The sequence below is a fragment of the Pongo abelii genome, chromosome X (genome assembly GCF_028885655.2).
Source record: "Pongo abelii isolate AG06213 chromosome X, NHGRI_mPonAbe1-v2.0_pri, whole genome shotgun sequence".
Taxonomy (NCBI): domain Eukaryota; kingdom Metazoa; phylum Chordata; class Mammalia; order Primates; family Hominidae; genus Pongo; species Pongo abelii.
Window position 1 is genome coordinate 50,331,450 of NC_072008.2, and position 16,490 is coordinate 50,347,939.

General features: G+C 39.9%; 1 protein-coding gene across 3 annotated transcripts in view; it reads left to right on the forward strand.

Moving 5' to 3' along the window:
- CLCN5 (chloride voltage-gated channel 5) overlaps positions 1-16,490 on the forward strand; it is a 168,793-nt gene that overhangs the window by 136,331 nt on the left and 15,972 nt on the right. For 2 of the 3 annotated variants that reach the window (XM_009234852.4, XM_054544100.2), the window contains exons 5-9: positions 2,763-2,914; positions 5,374-5,473; positions 8,692-8,879; positions 13,761-13,883; positions 14,806-15,012. In XM_009234852.4, coding sequence (XP_009233127.1) covers positions 2,763-2,914; positions 5,374-5,473; positions 8,692-8,879; positions 13,761-13,883; positions 14,806-15,012 — 770 coding nt within the window. 3 annotated transcript variants of the gene reach the window in all.

Below are 16,490 nucleotides of genomic sequence, written 5' to 3' on the forward strand. Positions count from 1 at the left end.
TCACTTACATTTGTATTCTAAAATGATATAACTTGCTTGCCTGTTTTTGAACTTAGAGGCATAGAATCGTAATGAATGTTATGTGCATTTTTGTGTCTGGTATCTTTCACTCAGCATTAGGTTTGTGAGACTTTACCCACGTTGCTGCTATCCAGGGTATTTTTTAAAAAGCCTTTTTTATATTTGCCTTTCTCCCTTTTATACTTAGGACCCCTGTAACTCTAAATTCTTCTGGATATTTCTACTTTGCCTTCTTGGACTTTCTGCTAAATGAAGACTAAGACTTGTCTGGACCCAGGTTTCCTGAGCTGACCCGACTGCCACCAGTTTGATGGCATTTGTTTAGATGAGACTACATCTTTAAGGCTTCTGTGCCCGGTTAAAAATCTTCCTTTCTCCCAGGCTGGTCCAAAGGTCTGGTCACGTGACTCCAACAGTGACATCACATTCTGACCGCCAGGGAACACTGGTAGTTCTTTAGGTGGCGTTTGTTGCTGTGAAAGGCAGAGAATGCAGCAAGTGCCCTTCTAAAGCACTTCAGACTGGGGCTTCTTTTGTAAAAGCTCCCCAACCTAAATGACCAAATGCGGGCTGCCAAGGTTATTTCTTCCTTGAGGCAGAAAAAAAGAAAACTGTGATTGAAGGTAAGCAGACTTGAGCCCGACCAAGGACTGAAGCATGCCCCCCGGGAGCAGGGGGTCTGGAGAATTGCAAGCAGTCTGTTGTAGGATTCTAATCACTGCCTGCTCTTTGAGAGGGGCCTGACAATTGCGTTTCTAAGGAAACCGGACTACAAAGGAGGATGATGCGGTGCTCATGTTACCTAGTGATGTAATAGGATTCTTTCTTTCCTGCTAGAAGCTGTTGCAGATCTTCATTTTGCCTTAATATCCTTAAAGGTGGGGGCCTCATTTGATATATAGTGTATCATTAGATAGCTATCAGATGATTTTTAAAATCAGTTTCACAAAATCCTGTTTTTCCCCTTCTGAAAGGAGAACTCTTAAACCAGAGCAAATTCAACTGGAGCATTAACCTGCCTTAAAAAGTAAATATCTGGTTGTTCCGTGTCATGTGTTCATGTCAGCATTGGACTTGAGAAATGAAACAGCTTGCCCTCCCCCACCTCCACACACACATACTTTATCCTCTTTCTGCCCTCATTTCCTAGCTGGCTTTTTCCCTCTAAGCTCTCAAGAAACACACCAGCTTTCATCTTTATCAGTATGACACTGACATGATAGGAAATGCTGGGCTGGTGATTCAGCGGCCATCCATTTTACAGTCAGGTACGAATGAAGATATGGAAAGGACTTTGGTTGGGGTTTTAAGATTAACTTGTTCACCTTTTCCACTCCACCCCCACCCCGCCCCCACCCTACAGATGATTTGGACTCTGCAGAGCTTTTTCTTTCAAATGTGCACCTTGCCTGTGAAAGGCATGCTGACTTAGGTATTCAGAAGACTTACAATTGGTAAACCAATTGTAAGTACAGCTTGGGGTGTTCCTTCAAACTTTCCCCATGAGAGTGCTAAAGTTGTCTGTCTGGAGTTTACAGTGAAGACGGGGATGCAGATGGGAGGAGAGGGAGTCAGCTCAGGCCCACTTGGGCCTCTTCTACAGAGGGATTCATTACCAAACAGTCTGGAGGAAGCCTTGTCCCTGCCAAGGTTGGTGCTGCAAATGTGTGCTTTGGCTGGGTGAATCAAATGATGGCATTACTCTGCACTTTTCCCCAGTGTGCATTTGCATAGATTCCTCAGTACTGTTTTGTATTTTGTGTTTAATAGCAAAATCTTATTCCATCAGATGATGTTGCTGAAATATTTTGATCAAGTTTAAGCCTTGTGTGAGTATGGCTTGTGAGTTTAAAACTTTCTCCCCCATTCCCACTGTTCATCAAACAAATTTTGGTTCAGCTGATATTTACTGATTCTTGGATATGTGCTAGACACTGTAGAGAAGGGAACGATGAATCAGATATCAGGCTACCAGCAAAGAGCTTGTAGTCTAGAAAGGAAGATAAAGCATGCACAAAAGTAACTGTAATAGAAGTACCCAAAGCAAAGTAGATAAGGGACTATGATGGGTGGGCAGGCGGATATGTTTCTTCCAGTTGAAGGATCAGGGAGGGACATTTCATCACTGAATCATACACTGTTCTTTAAATCTCTGCTTGTAAATCTTAGACTGTGCTGACATACTTAGAGTTCCTACAAGCCTTTTACATCAGAGATCAAGTCTTATACCTATTGAAGGGAAATTTGTACATTCCAGCCAACTTAACTCGTGAAGAGGCCCACATGCTTTATTTGGAGTCCCCAGTCAGACAAAAACCACTTCATAGGATTGAATTATTGCCTTATAAATGTTAAATGGTTCTTGATGTGATATGGCTGCAAGTGCCTTTGACCCTTTTGTCTCCCTTCCATAAACTGAAATACCTAAGCTGCTCCAACCTCCTTTTTGTCTTTTGTTTCATAAATCCTTTCCCATTGCACATCAACTCCTGTCTCTCTTTGTACTGTCACTCTCATCTGTTGCTTTCCATTCACACTGCCTTTAGCCACTCATCATTTTGTGCCTACACCACAGAAACCTCTGAATGTAATGGATGTTCCTACCAGGTGACTGTATTTCTTTATCAACCCCAACTGTAGTCATCTGATAGTTTAAGGGCCCGCCTTTTGGAACCAAAAAGAACGTATTAAAAATGTTAAGAGTTTCTGAAGTACTAATGTCTATTTCTTGTTCAATACAGAGGACAAGTCGTACAATGGTGGAGGAATAGGTTCTTCAAATAGGATCATGGACTTCTTGGAGGAGCCAATCCCTGGTGTAGGGACCTATGATGATTTCAATACAATTGATTGGGTGAGAGAGAAGTCTCGAGACCGGGATAGGCACCGAGAGGTAAGGCAAAAGATGGCACATGGGTAAGTGTTAGGAAATACAGGGGAAGAAATTGAAGATACATATTCTTTCTATTCTTTCCTTTCTTCAGCCCTGGATATGACTGAATCTGGTTTCTGTTGGCAATATAGGGTTTCATTTTTAAATTTATTTTTAAAGACATCTTGCACATAATTTTTTTATTATGCTTTAAGTTCTAGGGTACATGTGCACAACGTGCAGGTTTGTTACATATGTATACATGTGCCATGTTGGTGCTTGCACATAATTTTTATCCTAAATTTTAAAAATTGTATTTAATGATTTATCTTACTGTAGTAAATAGTCGAAAAGGATCCTCACAGCGAAAAGGGATATAAATGCCTCTGAAGAGAGGTGAAAACAAACTTGGAGGAAGGTGGCAAAATAAATGTCAAAGATCTTCCTTTCCCGTATCATCTCTCTTTTATGGTTTTTTCCTTAATGCAGGATATTCATAACTAAGAAAAGTAAATGGTTTTCTGTTAAAGGAATAAAAGAAAAAAATCTCAGAGCCCTCATGTTTACTGAAGCATACAAAGTAAACTCCTTGTGATTATTGCTCTTGTACAACCATAAAACCAAAGTAAACTTATGCTTTCAACTCCAACAAAACCACAAGACCAGTTAAATTCAAACTGGGGACATTAACTTAATGTGATAGGTAATAGATGGTACTTATGGCTATGGCACAGGTTCTTTTGAATTTAGCAAGAGAATTTCCCCACTTTTCTCTTTTTGAAGTACTGTGAAAACTTCTCAGAGAGACTTGCCAAGGTCATTTGCCTTTAACTTGTTGCTGTGTATCATTTAAATTAGGGAATCACAATTTCTGGTTTGTATAAGGGCCACGTGGAGAGCTTATTAAAAAAATAGGTGTCCAACCCCAGATATTCTCAGTAGGTGGTCCTCTGGTGAGTCACTTCTTCAACCCACAATAGGTATTATTTTTTTTTTCTTTCTTACTATTTCTGCTTGGACTCCAGATTTGAAATGTGATTTTTTAAGCTGCCCCATTCTCTCCCAAGTTCATGATTTCCTCCTCTTAGAACCAAGCAAATCTCTTGAGTAGTCAGGTAGAGATTGCCTTTCATTCTTAAGCCTTTCCAGCTCCTGACTGGTTTTCTCATGACCACCTGAACCCAGGAGTCAGGTTGTCCCAAGTACAGGTTTTGAGAAATTCCTTCTTAATCCATGGATATTTGGTGATTCCACCGAGTTTTCTTGTCACAACTCGAAAAGTTGATCGCTATAAAGCATTTCATGTTTTTCATAAGATTTCTGCCATTTGGGAACATATACACATATTCTTTCTATCGTATGTATCAATTCATCAGGCGGGCTTTAGAATTTCTGCCATCTGTAATTTACCAGTTTGTCATCAGTTGCATATTCAACATGTTATCCAGATTATGAGAGTCACCTGTGATATGACAAGTACACACTTCCTTTTATATTAGTGGTTGCATCTGAGGCAAATTATGCCAATTAGTAATCCAAAACCAGTTAAAGTGTGTTTATCAAATAGCCCAAGGGGGCTTTTTGTTTTATAGCATTAACTGTTCATTATCGGAAGGGAAACACTGTCACAGGGAAAAATGTAACTTTGTTCCTTTTCAGCACTGAAATTGGAAACTTAGAGTCATAGGTCAAAACTATTTTAAAAAATGCTTTTGAAATTTTCAGAATAATTTATTGTTTGTGATGTTACTGTAGATAAGGTGGGGTAACTAAGTTGCCATTTCAAAGATAAGAAATAGAGGTACAGAGAAAGGGGAGGTACCAGTGACAAAACTGTCAGAATGTTGATTTTTAAAATGTAGGCCCTGAAGGGTTAAATTGTCAAGTCTAGGACTTAAAAGATAAAACTTTCTGCACCTCCTGATAGCCTTGATGTTACCAGCAGGTTGTTGAAAATGAAAAGAGATATATCGTTGCTATCACTTAGTATCGGTGACCACTGTACAATTAGGGGTTTGTGGGATGAAGTCTGGGAATTTGCCTGACCTGAACCACAGCCCCCAGGTAGTAAGCCTCAATTTCTACTTTTATCACTCAAATAAGCCTGTGTTTATTTATTCTTTGAAAAACATTGAAACTATTTGCTGTGAGTCAAGAGATTGCCCTTGGAATATCTGATGTCCAGGACAGAAAGATACCACTGCAATAAGCAAAACAAGTTGATGCTATAAGAAATGAGTGGCTTGGGAGGAAGCTCTGAATAAGGGACTTGTGGGCATTACAATACTGTAGATGAAGGTGGGGTTTCGGTAAACCTCAAAGTTGTCAGTGAAACTGGTTCAGCTAAAGATTATGTGAAAAGTAGCTCTAAATTGGTCTCTATTCTCCAGTGATTTGTCTTTGTATTTCTTTGTTGAACAGTTTTTAAGTGAAAAAAGGGTGTGTATAGAGTGTACCAATGTTTTCTCATTTTCCCCTAGATTACCAATAAAAGCAAAGAGTCAACATGGGCCTTAATTCACAGTGTGAGTGATGCTTTTTCCGGCTGGTTGTTGATGCTCCTTATTGGGCTTTTATCAGGTATGGTAAACTGTTAGTTTTCAAAACAAATCTCCTAAAATTGTGGTATGTGTCTCCCGTAAGTCCTGAGCTGAGTCAGGTACTGTGTTTTCCTATTTTTCTACCTTAAATGAATTGCTGGTGAACCTTATAGAAGCTCGATGTCCCCATCTGTAAAGGGTACTAATACCTGCAATTCTTACCTTGAATAAATGAGGAAATGCATTTGCATGCATTTTGTACACTATAAAATACTGTATCCATTTTAAGGTGATGTTAGCCCTTTGGTGCTTGTTTTGAGGAAGAGCCCTTCTGTTGGAGACAGTTTTTTTTTAAATACATACTGCATGGGTTTTAGGAGATAAGATGTGGAAGAGGACTTCCTGAGACATTTTGTGGGTGTTTCTTAAACATCTACTCTCTCATTTGGTGATGCAGAAAAGCATGTAAGATATGGCTCATACTCCCAAGAAGCTTATGATCTCATTCTTTCATAGTGGCTGGGGGTGGAATGGTGCCACCTTGCCCTATAAACTCCATCAACCTCCCCTGCCACTCCATATAATATACAGTCTCACTAAAAATGGTATACTTACTGTACAAATACAGCTTTCAACCAAGTTCCCAATAAGGTTTCTCACCCGGTGGGGGGAGGAGAGGGCCAAGGACACTAGGTAGAGATGGTAAGAGGTGTGTCCTTATGGCATTAAAGGATAGGGCCTAGGCAAATCTGTAATCTTGAGCTGAAAGAGAAGTTAGGTGGAAACCTGGAGGTGGAAGGTATACAGTGGTAGTTAACAGCAAGTAGAGGCTCTAGTTTTAGGCTGCCTGGATTTGAATCCAAGTCCCACCACTTGCTAGTCTTGTGGCTTTGAGCAAGTTTCTTAACCTCTGGAAGCCTTAGTTTACTGATCTGTAAAATGGTGATAATCAAAGTCCCTATGTTAGAAGTTTGCTGTGAGGATTAAATGAGATATAGCACATAATAGCACTTATTAAGCACAGCAGACAGTTGTAATGCTGCTGCTGCTGCCGTTACCAAGAGAGAATAATTCATGAGCCATGGAGTAGAATGTGACTGTAGCAAATGAAGAATGGCTTATCTATAGCTGGGTTTTAAAAAATTGTCTAGGGCAGGGATTGGCAAACTTCTGCTGTAAAGGAGCCAGATAGTAAATATTTTAGGATTTGTGGGCCAAGTGTTCTCTCTAGCACCCACTCCATTCTGCTGATGTGGCACGAAAGCAGCCATAGACAATAGGTAAACAAACAAGCCTAGCTGTGACCAGAAAAACTTTATTTGCAAAAATAGGAGACAGGCAGGATTTGGTCCTTCGGCTATAGTGTGCCAACCCATGGCCTAGGGTGTTAACTCTGCCCCTTCTGGCTCTTACAGGAGAGAGAACATGGTCTGGCTGTTTGGAGCTGCCTAATAATATAGACTGGGTGGTCTGTAATGCTAAGTATTGCAGAGAGGCTGAGGAGAAGGAAGATGGCTGAGAAAAGATTATATGACCTAGCAGTTAGGAACACAGCAATTACCTTGAAAAGCCATCTCAGAAAAATATTAGGAGCTAAATCTATTCGGTTTGTGCAAAAGTAATTGCATTGCTTTTAATGGCAAAAACCGCAATTGCTTTTGCACCAACCTAATAGATTTCAAGGGAAGGCAACCACTGTAGAAGTTTTGGTAGTCATAGGACAGAGAGGAAGGGTAAAGGCTTGAAATGATAACAAGGACAAGGGACACCATTTTATTCTTCAGGGTAAGGGAAACCTAATAAAATTTGTAACCATACAAGAAAGAACTGACTCTGGGGAGGAGGAGAGGTAGAAGGAGAAGGCAGGATTGAGGGTACCAGTGTTAGGTGAAATAAGACATGCACATGTGAGACAACCAGAGAATAAGCCAAACTGTATAACATCATGGTAATTTTCTGAATCCAGGCAGTAAGAGAGAGAAGGCAGAGAAGATTGTGGACCGGAGTGGCCAAGAGTAGGTGTCAAACAATGTGTTAGATTTGACTAAATTCTTCAAGTATGTAAGTAACCTGTGTTAACACTTTTAGCACCTACCAAAACATACACATGACATGGCCTCCTGCCTGTTGGAATGTAGGCATAATATCCTCAACTTTTTAGTGTATTTCTTGTCACTAGGTGGTCAGTGAATATTTTTCTTTCCCTTGTACACACAGGGTATTTTGTTTTTAAGCATTGGAGAGCAACAATAGAAGCAGTGTGTCTGAATGCTGGAACAGTCTGGGAATTCAGGGGCTGTGAATTTTGTGATGGCTTTACTATTTCCCTAAAGCATGATTCTGGGCCATTTAATTTCTTTATGCCAGAGTTTCTTCATCTGGATGACAGAAATGATGAGAAGGCCAGAATCTAAATTACTGTAACTGTCTTAACCCTATCAGTCTATTAGCCACAGTGCGTCCTAAGTCCCCAGTTCACGATTCCATTTCCCCATCATTTTGTTTGGTGAATGTTCTGTGTATAATACTGTTTGCTCTTTCTCAGTAAGAAAACTTCAGGATGTTCATGTCCTAGGTTCAGGAGGCCTCAACATGTCTATAGCTCCATCTCGCCTTCCATGCACATCACAGTTTGTGCTTTGATAGATTCAGCTCCTTTAGCCTAGAATGCCTTCCTGCCATTGCTGAAATTCCCTTGTCCATGGAGCACAATCCTGCTATTAAGGCTTAGCCCTTCTCCCCATAATCTTCGTCAGCTCTCCTCTCTAAGCAATCTCAAATAAACATCATAGAATATTCCTCAATGTTGGGCAATTCACATATTCTGAATCTTGTGTATATGTATATATGTATATGTGTGTGTGTATATATATATGAGAATAAAAGAATCTTTAATAAACTTGACTCTTTATGGATCAGTATTCATAAAGTTGAAGTCAAAATAGTGTTTTTGCCCTGTTAGTTCAGCTTAAAGACAGGCCCACTAGCCCCTTGCTCCTACTTAACCATTTTGCTTTCCCTAAGTCCCTTCTATATAGAAATTCCACAGATGGCAGTGTTTAGTGCAGAGATAATAAGTGAAAATCAAGCAAACACACAATGAGAAAGAGGTTACAGGTGGAATGGGGAAGTATGTGCTCATCTGTTACTTTGATTCCTTTCCCCTCATTTTCTCTGAAAAAGCTTATTCTGATGACCAAAGAACAGTTTCCGAGATTCACTTTAACTTTGGCCTTTCCCTCCCTCCCCACAAATCAGGTTCGTTAGCTGGTTTGATAGACATCTCTGCTCATTGGATGACAGACTTAAAAGAAGGTATATGCACAGGGGGATTCTGGTTTAACCATGAACATTGTTGCTGGAACTCTGAGCATGTCACCTTTGAAGAGAGAGACAAATGTCCAGAGTGGAATAGTTGGTCCCAGCTTATCATCAGCACAGATGAGGTAACATGTAGTGATGTTTTATGAGTCATTGACTTTTATTCTTACATTTATTTTATTTCTTATACTGTGCTCACAGCAATTGCGGAATCTTCCTTTATTTTCCTTTCCACAGAAAGGGGAACCAGTACCAGCTGCCTTTCTCTGTGGTTTAAGTGCAGCTCTATTTCCATCTCTGCTGATGTGTGGAGTCATTTGACGCTTATGTTTAAAATGGTTTTTTGTTTGCTTTACTAAGCCTGGTGTTTCTTCTTAGGTACTAGTACATAGTGTGACTGAATTTCTCTTTTTCTAATCATTTCAAAAGAAGTGTCAGAGGCAGCCAACAGGTGAGCTATAATTTCTAATGAAGGACAGAGTGGGTTAAAAATGTGTTTATGCATATATATTCGAAAAGTGATTTTCCCTGAGCATTGCATTAGAACATTGAAAAAAGTACAATGCATTCCATGTCAAAATAACAGAAACCCAGGAATAAAATTGCCTATCATCCCATTTTGTAATCAAATCAATATTTTCATCTGTCCTTGTCTTCTAGCATATGTTTTTGTTTTTTTTCTTGAGACAGGGTCTTTCCCTGTCACCCAGGCTGGAGTACAGTGACATGACCATAGCTCACCACTGCAGCCTCAACCTCCTAGCCTCAAGCAATCCTACCACCAATCCTCCTCAGGAGTAGCTGGGACTAAAGGCGTGCACCACCACACCTAGATAATTTATTTATTTATTTATTTTGTAAAAATGGAGTCTTACTATGTTGCCTAGGCTGGTCTCGAACTCTTTGGCTCAAGTGACCCTCCTGCCTTGGCCTTCCAAAATGCTGAGATTACAGGCATGAGCCACTGTGCTTGGCCTAGCATATGTTTTTTGATGCCAAGGTAACTTGGCTTATTTTTCAGGTCCTTACCTTTATTTTACCACTCAGTTTTATGTTTGATCTCTCCCACTGAAAACAAAAGCGCACAAAGCAAAAAACTCTCAACTCCCAATTCCACCCTGACTTCCGCCAACAAAGAGAGGTACCATCTTAGTTCACTACTCGTCTATTTTGTTAGTGAGGGAAACAAGACTAGGATGTATGTTTGTACTTTTAAACATTTATATTACCCTCCTCGGTCTACAAACAATTTGAGGTGACATGTGCACACACATACACAAATACAAACAGTCCAGGGAAAAGGAGGATAGAAAAAGAATAAAGATAGAAATAGGAGTGTTTATATACATATATGACTATGCATATTGGCTTAGGTAAAGGGTTCAATAAAAGGGATAGATACATGCTGTATGTTTGAGAGAGTTTAGGTCCATGCTTCTCAAACTAGCCTAAGGTCAGTGTGCCAGAGGGTAGGTGAAACTATAGGACAAACATTATTTGCCTTCCCAGAGCATTACTTTTTCCTGAATATTTGGAATTTTTTTTCAAAAATTATGTGTAAATAATCATTTAAAAATTGAATGCAAAATTTCATACTTGTTAAGAAAAAAAAAAAATCTTTCAGCTCTGCTCCCGGGTACCCTGTCCCATACTCTGATGCCTTTGTTTACTCTCCTAGATTAGGAGAACTTAGGTAGAAAAGTTTGAGAAGTCCTACAACTTAGGGTGGGTGACAGAAAGAGAGAGAGAGAGTGTGTGTGTGTGTGTGTGTGTGTTTGTGTATTTCCCTTGCTTTTGGGGGAATTCTTTTATTTTAAACATAATCGGCCAGGCGCGGTGGCCTGTAATCCCAGCACTTTGGGAGGCCGAAGTGGGTGGATCACGTGAGGTCAAGAGTTTGAGACCAGCCTGGCCAACACGGTGAAACCCTATCTCTACCAAAAAAAAAAAATATATATATATATACACACACACATATATATATACACACATATATATACACATATATACATATATATACACATATATACACATATATATACACACATATATACACATATATACACATATATACACATATATACACACATATATACACATATATACACACATATATACACACATATATACACACATATATATACATATATATACACACATATATATACACACACATATATATACACACACACATATACACACACATATATATACACACACACACACACACACACACACACACATATATATATATATATATATATATATATATATATATATATATATATAAATAAAGTAGCCAGGCGTGGTGGTGAGCGCCTGTAATCCCAGCTACTCAGGAGGCTGAGGCAGAAGAATCACTTGTACCTGGGAGGCGGAGGTTGCAGTGAGCTGTGATCGCACCACTGCACTCCAGCCTGGGTGACAGAGCAAGACTCTATCTCAAAAAAAAAAAAAAGAAAATCCTCTCCTCCAAGGACTGAGTGAGGTGTGCCTCATGCCTGTAATCCCAGCACTTTGGGAGGCTGAGGAGGGAGGATTCCTCGGGACCAGGAGTTTGAGGCTAGCCTGGGCAATATAGCGAGACCCCTATGTCTAAAAATAAAAAAACTGGGCATGGTAGCAACCACCTATAGTCCCAGCTACTCAGAAGGTGAGGTGGGAGGATTCCCGGAACCTGGGAGATCCAGGCTGTAGTGAGCAATGATAGTGCTACTGCACTCCAACCTGGGCAATGGAGTGAGATCCTGTCACACACACACACACACAAAAGTAATTACAGATTCATAGGAAGTTGCAAAACAATGTACAAGGAGGTCCTCAGTACCCTTCCCCCAGCCTTCCTTCCCTCAATGGCAACAGCTTGCATAAATGTAGTACCATAGCAAAACCAGGAAATTGACATAGGTACAATCCACAGGCTTTAGTTCACCAGTTTTACACACGTTGATTTATGTATGTATTTGTGTGTGTGTGTGTGTATGCGCGCATGCATGTAGTTCATTGCCATTTTATCCCATGTGGACATTTGTTTAACCACCACCACAGTCAAGATTTAGAACTGTTCTGTCACTGCAGGGCTGCCTCATGCTGCCCCTTTATAGCTGTATGTATGTAAGTGTTCCAACAGTTACTTTCAAACTGGAGCTTGAGATTTGCTCTGGTGACAAATTTTTTTGGCTCTTCCTTTTATGAACGAAATCCTTCCCTGGGGAAAGAGTCCTCTAGGTTTTTGTTTTTGTTTGTTTTTTTGAGACGGAGTCTCACTCTGTCACCCAGGCTAGAGTGCAGTGGTGCGATCTCGGCTCACTGCAAGCTCTGCCTCCCGGGTTCACGCCATTCTCCTGCCTCAGCCTCCCAAGTAGCTGGGACTACAGGCACCCGCTACCACGCCCAGCTAATTTTTTTGTATTTTTAGTAGAGGCGGGGTTTCACCATGTTAGCCAGGATGGTCTTGATCTCCTGACCTCGTGATCCGCCCGTCTCGGCCTCCTCTAGGTTTTAAAAAGCCTTCTCCAAATGCCAGGAAATTGGCCTCCTGGTCTCTGCCTCTGGCCAGTTTGAGTTACTTTTCCTTTCACTCCCTTACCCTCTTTGTTTCCTACCTCTGCAGTCTTCCTCCTTAGCTACATTGGAAAGGCAAAGAAATAGCAATCATGTGTTCCTCTGAGGGCCTAAGATAATGGAAAACCTGTGTCAAATTTACAACTCAGAAAAAACCTGAGCATTCTGGTTCTCTTTGTCTAGGTCAGTGCGTTACTTTAATAGTGTTTTGTGTTTTGAAAAGTCAAAAGTCCATTGGGTTTTGTATTTTATGTAAGTTGAGTGAGTTGCAATTCCTAATATTTCTACCAGCAAGCATAACTTCCTAATCAAAATTGCTTTTTTTGTAAGACATGACTATTTGCAGGCCCTTTAATATGGATGAATCTTTCCTGCTGGTCAAAGCTAGATTTCTTTTGTGGCATGCTGCATTTATTACAGGGGAATAGTCTCAAAAAGTATATTCTTTCCATTTTAAAAAATAGTTGTTTCCATTTTATTTATTTATATCTGGTACTGCCAGGGTCCGAAACTTTCTACTTATATGGTTGTTCCTGAGTCTGTGGCACCAAAATTTTCTTGAAGATGTAGTTATATGTGGACTCTGAAAAAGAAAGTTGAGTAAACAGAACCAGAGAGCAGAATGGTGGTTACCTGGGGCATGGAGGAGGAGGAAATGGGAAGAAGTGGACCAAAGGGTACAAATTTGCAGTGAGGTAGGCTGAATAAGTCTAGAGAGGTAATGTACAGTAGAGTTAATAATGCTGTATACTAAAAATTTGCTAAGAGTAGATTTTAGATGCTCTTACCACACATACAAAGAAAGGTAACTATGGAAGGTGATATGCATGTAAATTTATTTCCATGTAGTAACAATTTCACTATATGTATATATATAAAACATCATGTTGTACACTTTAAATACATACAATAAAAAAAAGCAAAGAAAAAAGCCAAACACCCAAAATTTTGTTAATATAAACTATGAGAAGTTGACACCAAGGTAGGTAGCCAAAGGTGAATTTAGTGGAACTTTAGATCCGCTCTTCACTTCAGATGTGAAGCCAAGGTTCAGCCATTCCAAAAAAGCTGGGTGGGGGGTGCTCTTAAGACTCTTGGTAAAATGACATGGAATCATATATATTTGACTACAAAACCCATCAAAGCACTCATGTAGAAAGAGAATTTTGTTTCATGGTTTTCCGTTTGCTCTTTTCCTTGTTCATCCTTAGAATCCATGGTAAATTTCCTTTGGGTGTAGCAAAGCATCTCATTTTCAGTAGTAAATGGCCTGACAGTGTTTCAGTAGTTGACAATTCAGAAAGAAAAGTCTTGAACAATTTAATCTTCGTGTTTTTTTTTTTTTTTGGACTTTTTTTCCTGAAAAAACATTACTCAGAAGAGCTGCATGTCTCACTGAAGCTGTCTAGGCTAAAACAAGCTTCTTTTTCCCCCTGTTCCAGGGAGCCTTTGCCTACATAGTCAATTATTTCATGTACGTCCTCTGGGCTCTCCTATTTGCCTTCCTTGCCGTATCTCTTGTCAAGGTGTTTGCGCCTTATGCCTGTGGCTCTGGAATCCCTGAGGTGAGTCTCTTCAAATGGTTTATAAATGGTTACAATATGAATACTTTTTGGTTAAAATCTCTTAATATGTATTCCAGCACATACCACAATTTGATGAATGTTAAACAGGATCAGATCCTGAGGCCGTCTAAGACCTAGGTCTTTCCACAAGTCCCTCTCAGCTTGGGCTACCTGGAAATTAAAGGGAGTTGATTCTTAGCCCCCTGAGGGTTCCTGTTGAGCCAGGCTCTGGAAAACTTCCCCTGTTCCCTATCCAAAAAGCTTCCAGAGTATATCCCAAGATTCTGACCTGAAAAAGCAGTGTTATTGTCAGCTTTTTCAGGGCAAAAGAAAGAAAATCATTTGACACCTTTCCCACAATATGATTTAGGCTACATGGGATGGTTAAAACCCTGTTTCTAACTACTTTTGGCTTAGATTGCTTGACAGTGACTGAAGACACTGAGACTTAGGTTACCAGGATGACTTTGCCCTTCCCTGTTTCCTGACCAGGTAATAAGTCACAATTTTTTTTTTAAGCCAGGGAATCAAGACTATACCTAACCTTTAAGGTTGTTTCAGGGATATTAGCCTTGTCCTCTCAAAACATGCCTCTTGGGCTACCACGTTGTAACACGAGGTAAACACCTATCCCTCCCTCTCCAGCTCCTCCTTCATATATGCACACTCTCATACTTACAATACACCCTTGCCCAACTATCACTCCCCTCCCCCTAAAAAGAGGGGGAACATGAAAGCTTAAAGAACAGTTCTTGCTTTCTTGGGCTCCTGGGCTCCCTTCCAAACAGGGATCACTGTAGGTCAAGCATTTATATGTCACTTATTCAAAAGGTGCAGTTTCTATAATGAGGTCCAGATTTTTGCTTCTTAGCCTTGTTGACTTCCTTAGTCTATATTCAATCTTTCTGTGTTTAACCTGCAGATAAAAACTATCTTGAGTGGTTTCATTATTAGGGGCTATTTGGGTAAGTGGACGCTGGTTATCAAAACCATCACCTTGGTGCTGGCAGTGTCGTCTGGCTTGAGCCTGGGCAAAGAGGGCCCTCTAGTGCACGTGGCTTGCTGCTGTGGGAACATCCTGTGCCACTGCTTCAACAAATACAGGAAGAATGAAGCCAAGCGCAGAGAGGTAATAATGAATGGCCTTAATAGTCTCTTTTTGGTTGTGAGCATAAATGATACAATCTTAGGGGGTGAGAATTTGAGGGTTCTACCAGTGTTAATGCAAACACCCTTTGACCCAGCAATTCCACTTATAGGAATTTATCCTACAGACATCCTAGCATGTGTGTGCACAAAGGTGTATAAGGATAGTGCAGCGTCTGTCAACATAGTAAAAAACTGAAGCAACAAAAATGTCCATCAATAGGGAACTGATCTAATAAATACTATTCTGTTCATACTGTAGAATACTTTGCAACCATTAAATGAGACAACCTTATATATATTGACTTGGAATTCTGGCTATGAAACACCATTAGATTTTAAAAGCCAGTTTCTGAATAATGTATATAATATAATTCATATTTTTTAAAAGTGTACATGCACTTATTGATAGAAGATGTCTGGAAAGTGGTTTTACCCCAAACTGGTTTTACTTTTTTTTTTTTTTTTTTGAGACAGGGTCTCACTCTGTCATCCAGACTGCAGTGCAGTGGCATGATCATGGCTCACTGCAGCCTCGACCTCCCTGGTTCAGATGATCCTCCCACCTCAGCCTCCCAAGTAGCTGAAACTACAGGCATGCACCACCAAACCCAGCTAATTTTTGTATTTTTTGTAGAGACGGGGTTTCACTATGTTGCCCAGGCTGGTCTCGAACTCCTGCGCTCAAGCAATCCTCCTGCCTCAGTCTCCCAAAGTGCTGGGATTACAGGCATGAGACACCATGCCTGGCCTACGCCAAACTGTTAAAAATGTTTATCTATGGTGAGTGGGAGAGTGAGGGGTAGTGAAGGAGAAGTAAGGATTTTAACTTTTTATTGTATGTAATTCTATTCAAGTATATATTGCTTCTCTTACAAAATAAGTTACAGAAAGAATAGATTTTAAAAGAAGTTGTTTATTGCTATGGAATAGTACATATAAGTGCAGTGTATGTTTCAGATGTCAGTTTTTTCGCTTTCTATTTCTATCTAACACTGTACTTGAATTAGTTTCTCTCTGTATTGGACCTCTCTCTACCTTTTGTTTCAGCCCAGCTACATTAGTCCTGCCACGGCAACTCTGTAGTGGCTGTCATGTTTATGCAGTTGTTAATGTATGCTGTTTTGAGGAGGAAGGACTTTTTTTTTAAAAAAAGTTCCAAGTCATTGGTTTACTTTTTTCTTGCTATAATTCAGGGCCTAAGAAAATAATGGCTCTTGCTTTATTTTCTTTGAATTACAAAGAAGTCACATATGGAATGGGTCAAGACCAAGGTCATTTCATTTAAAAGGATTTTTCACAAAACAGGAACCTAATGATTTCTTATGAAAACCAAAAAAAAAAAAAAAAAAAAAAAAATTAACCACAAGACCTAGAAGGAAACTCAAAGATATTGAGATTTCAGATATAGAATAAATTTTGTTGGTTCAAGGGAGAAAGGTCCTAGCACTGTTAGAAAGG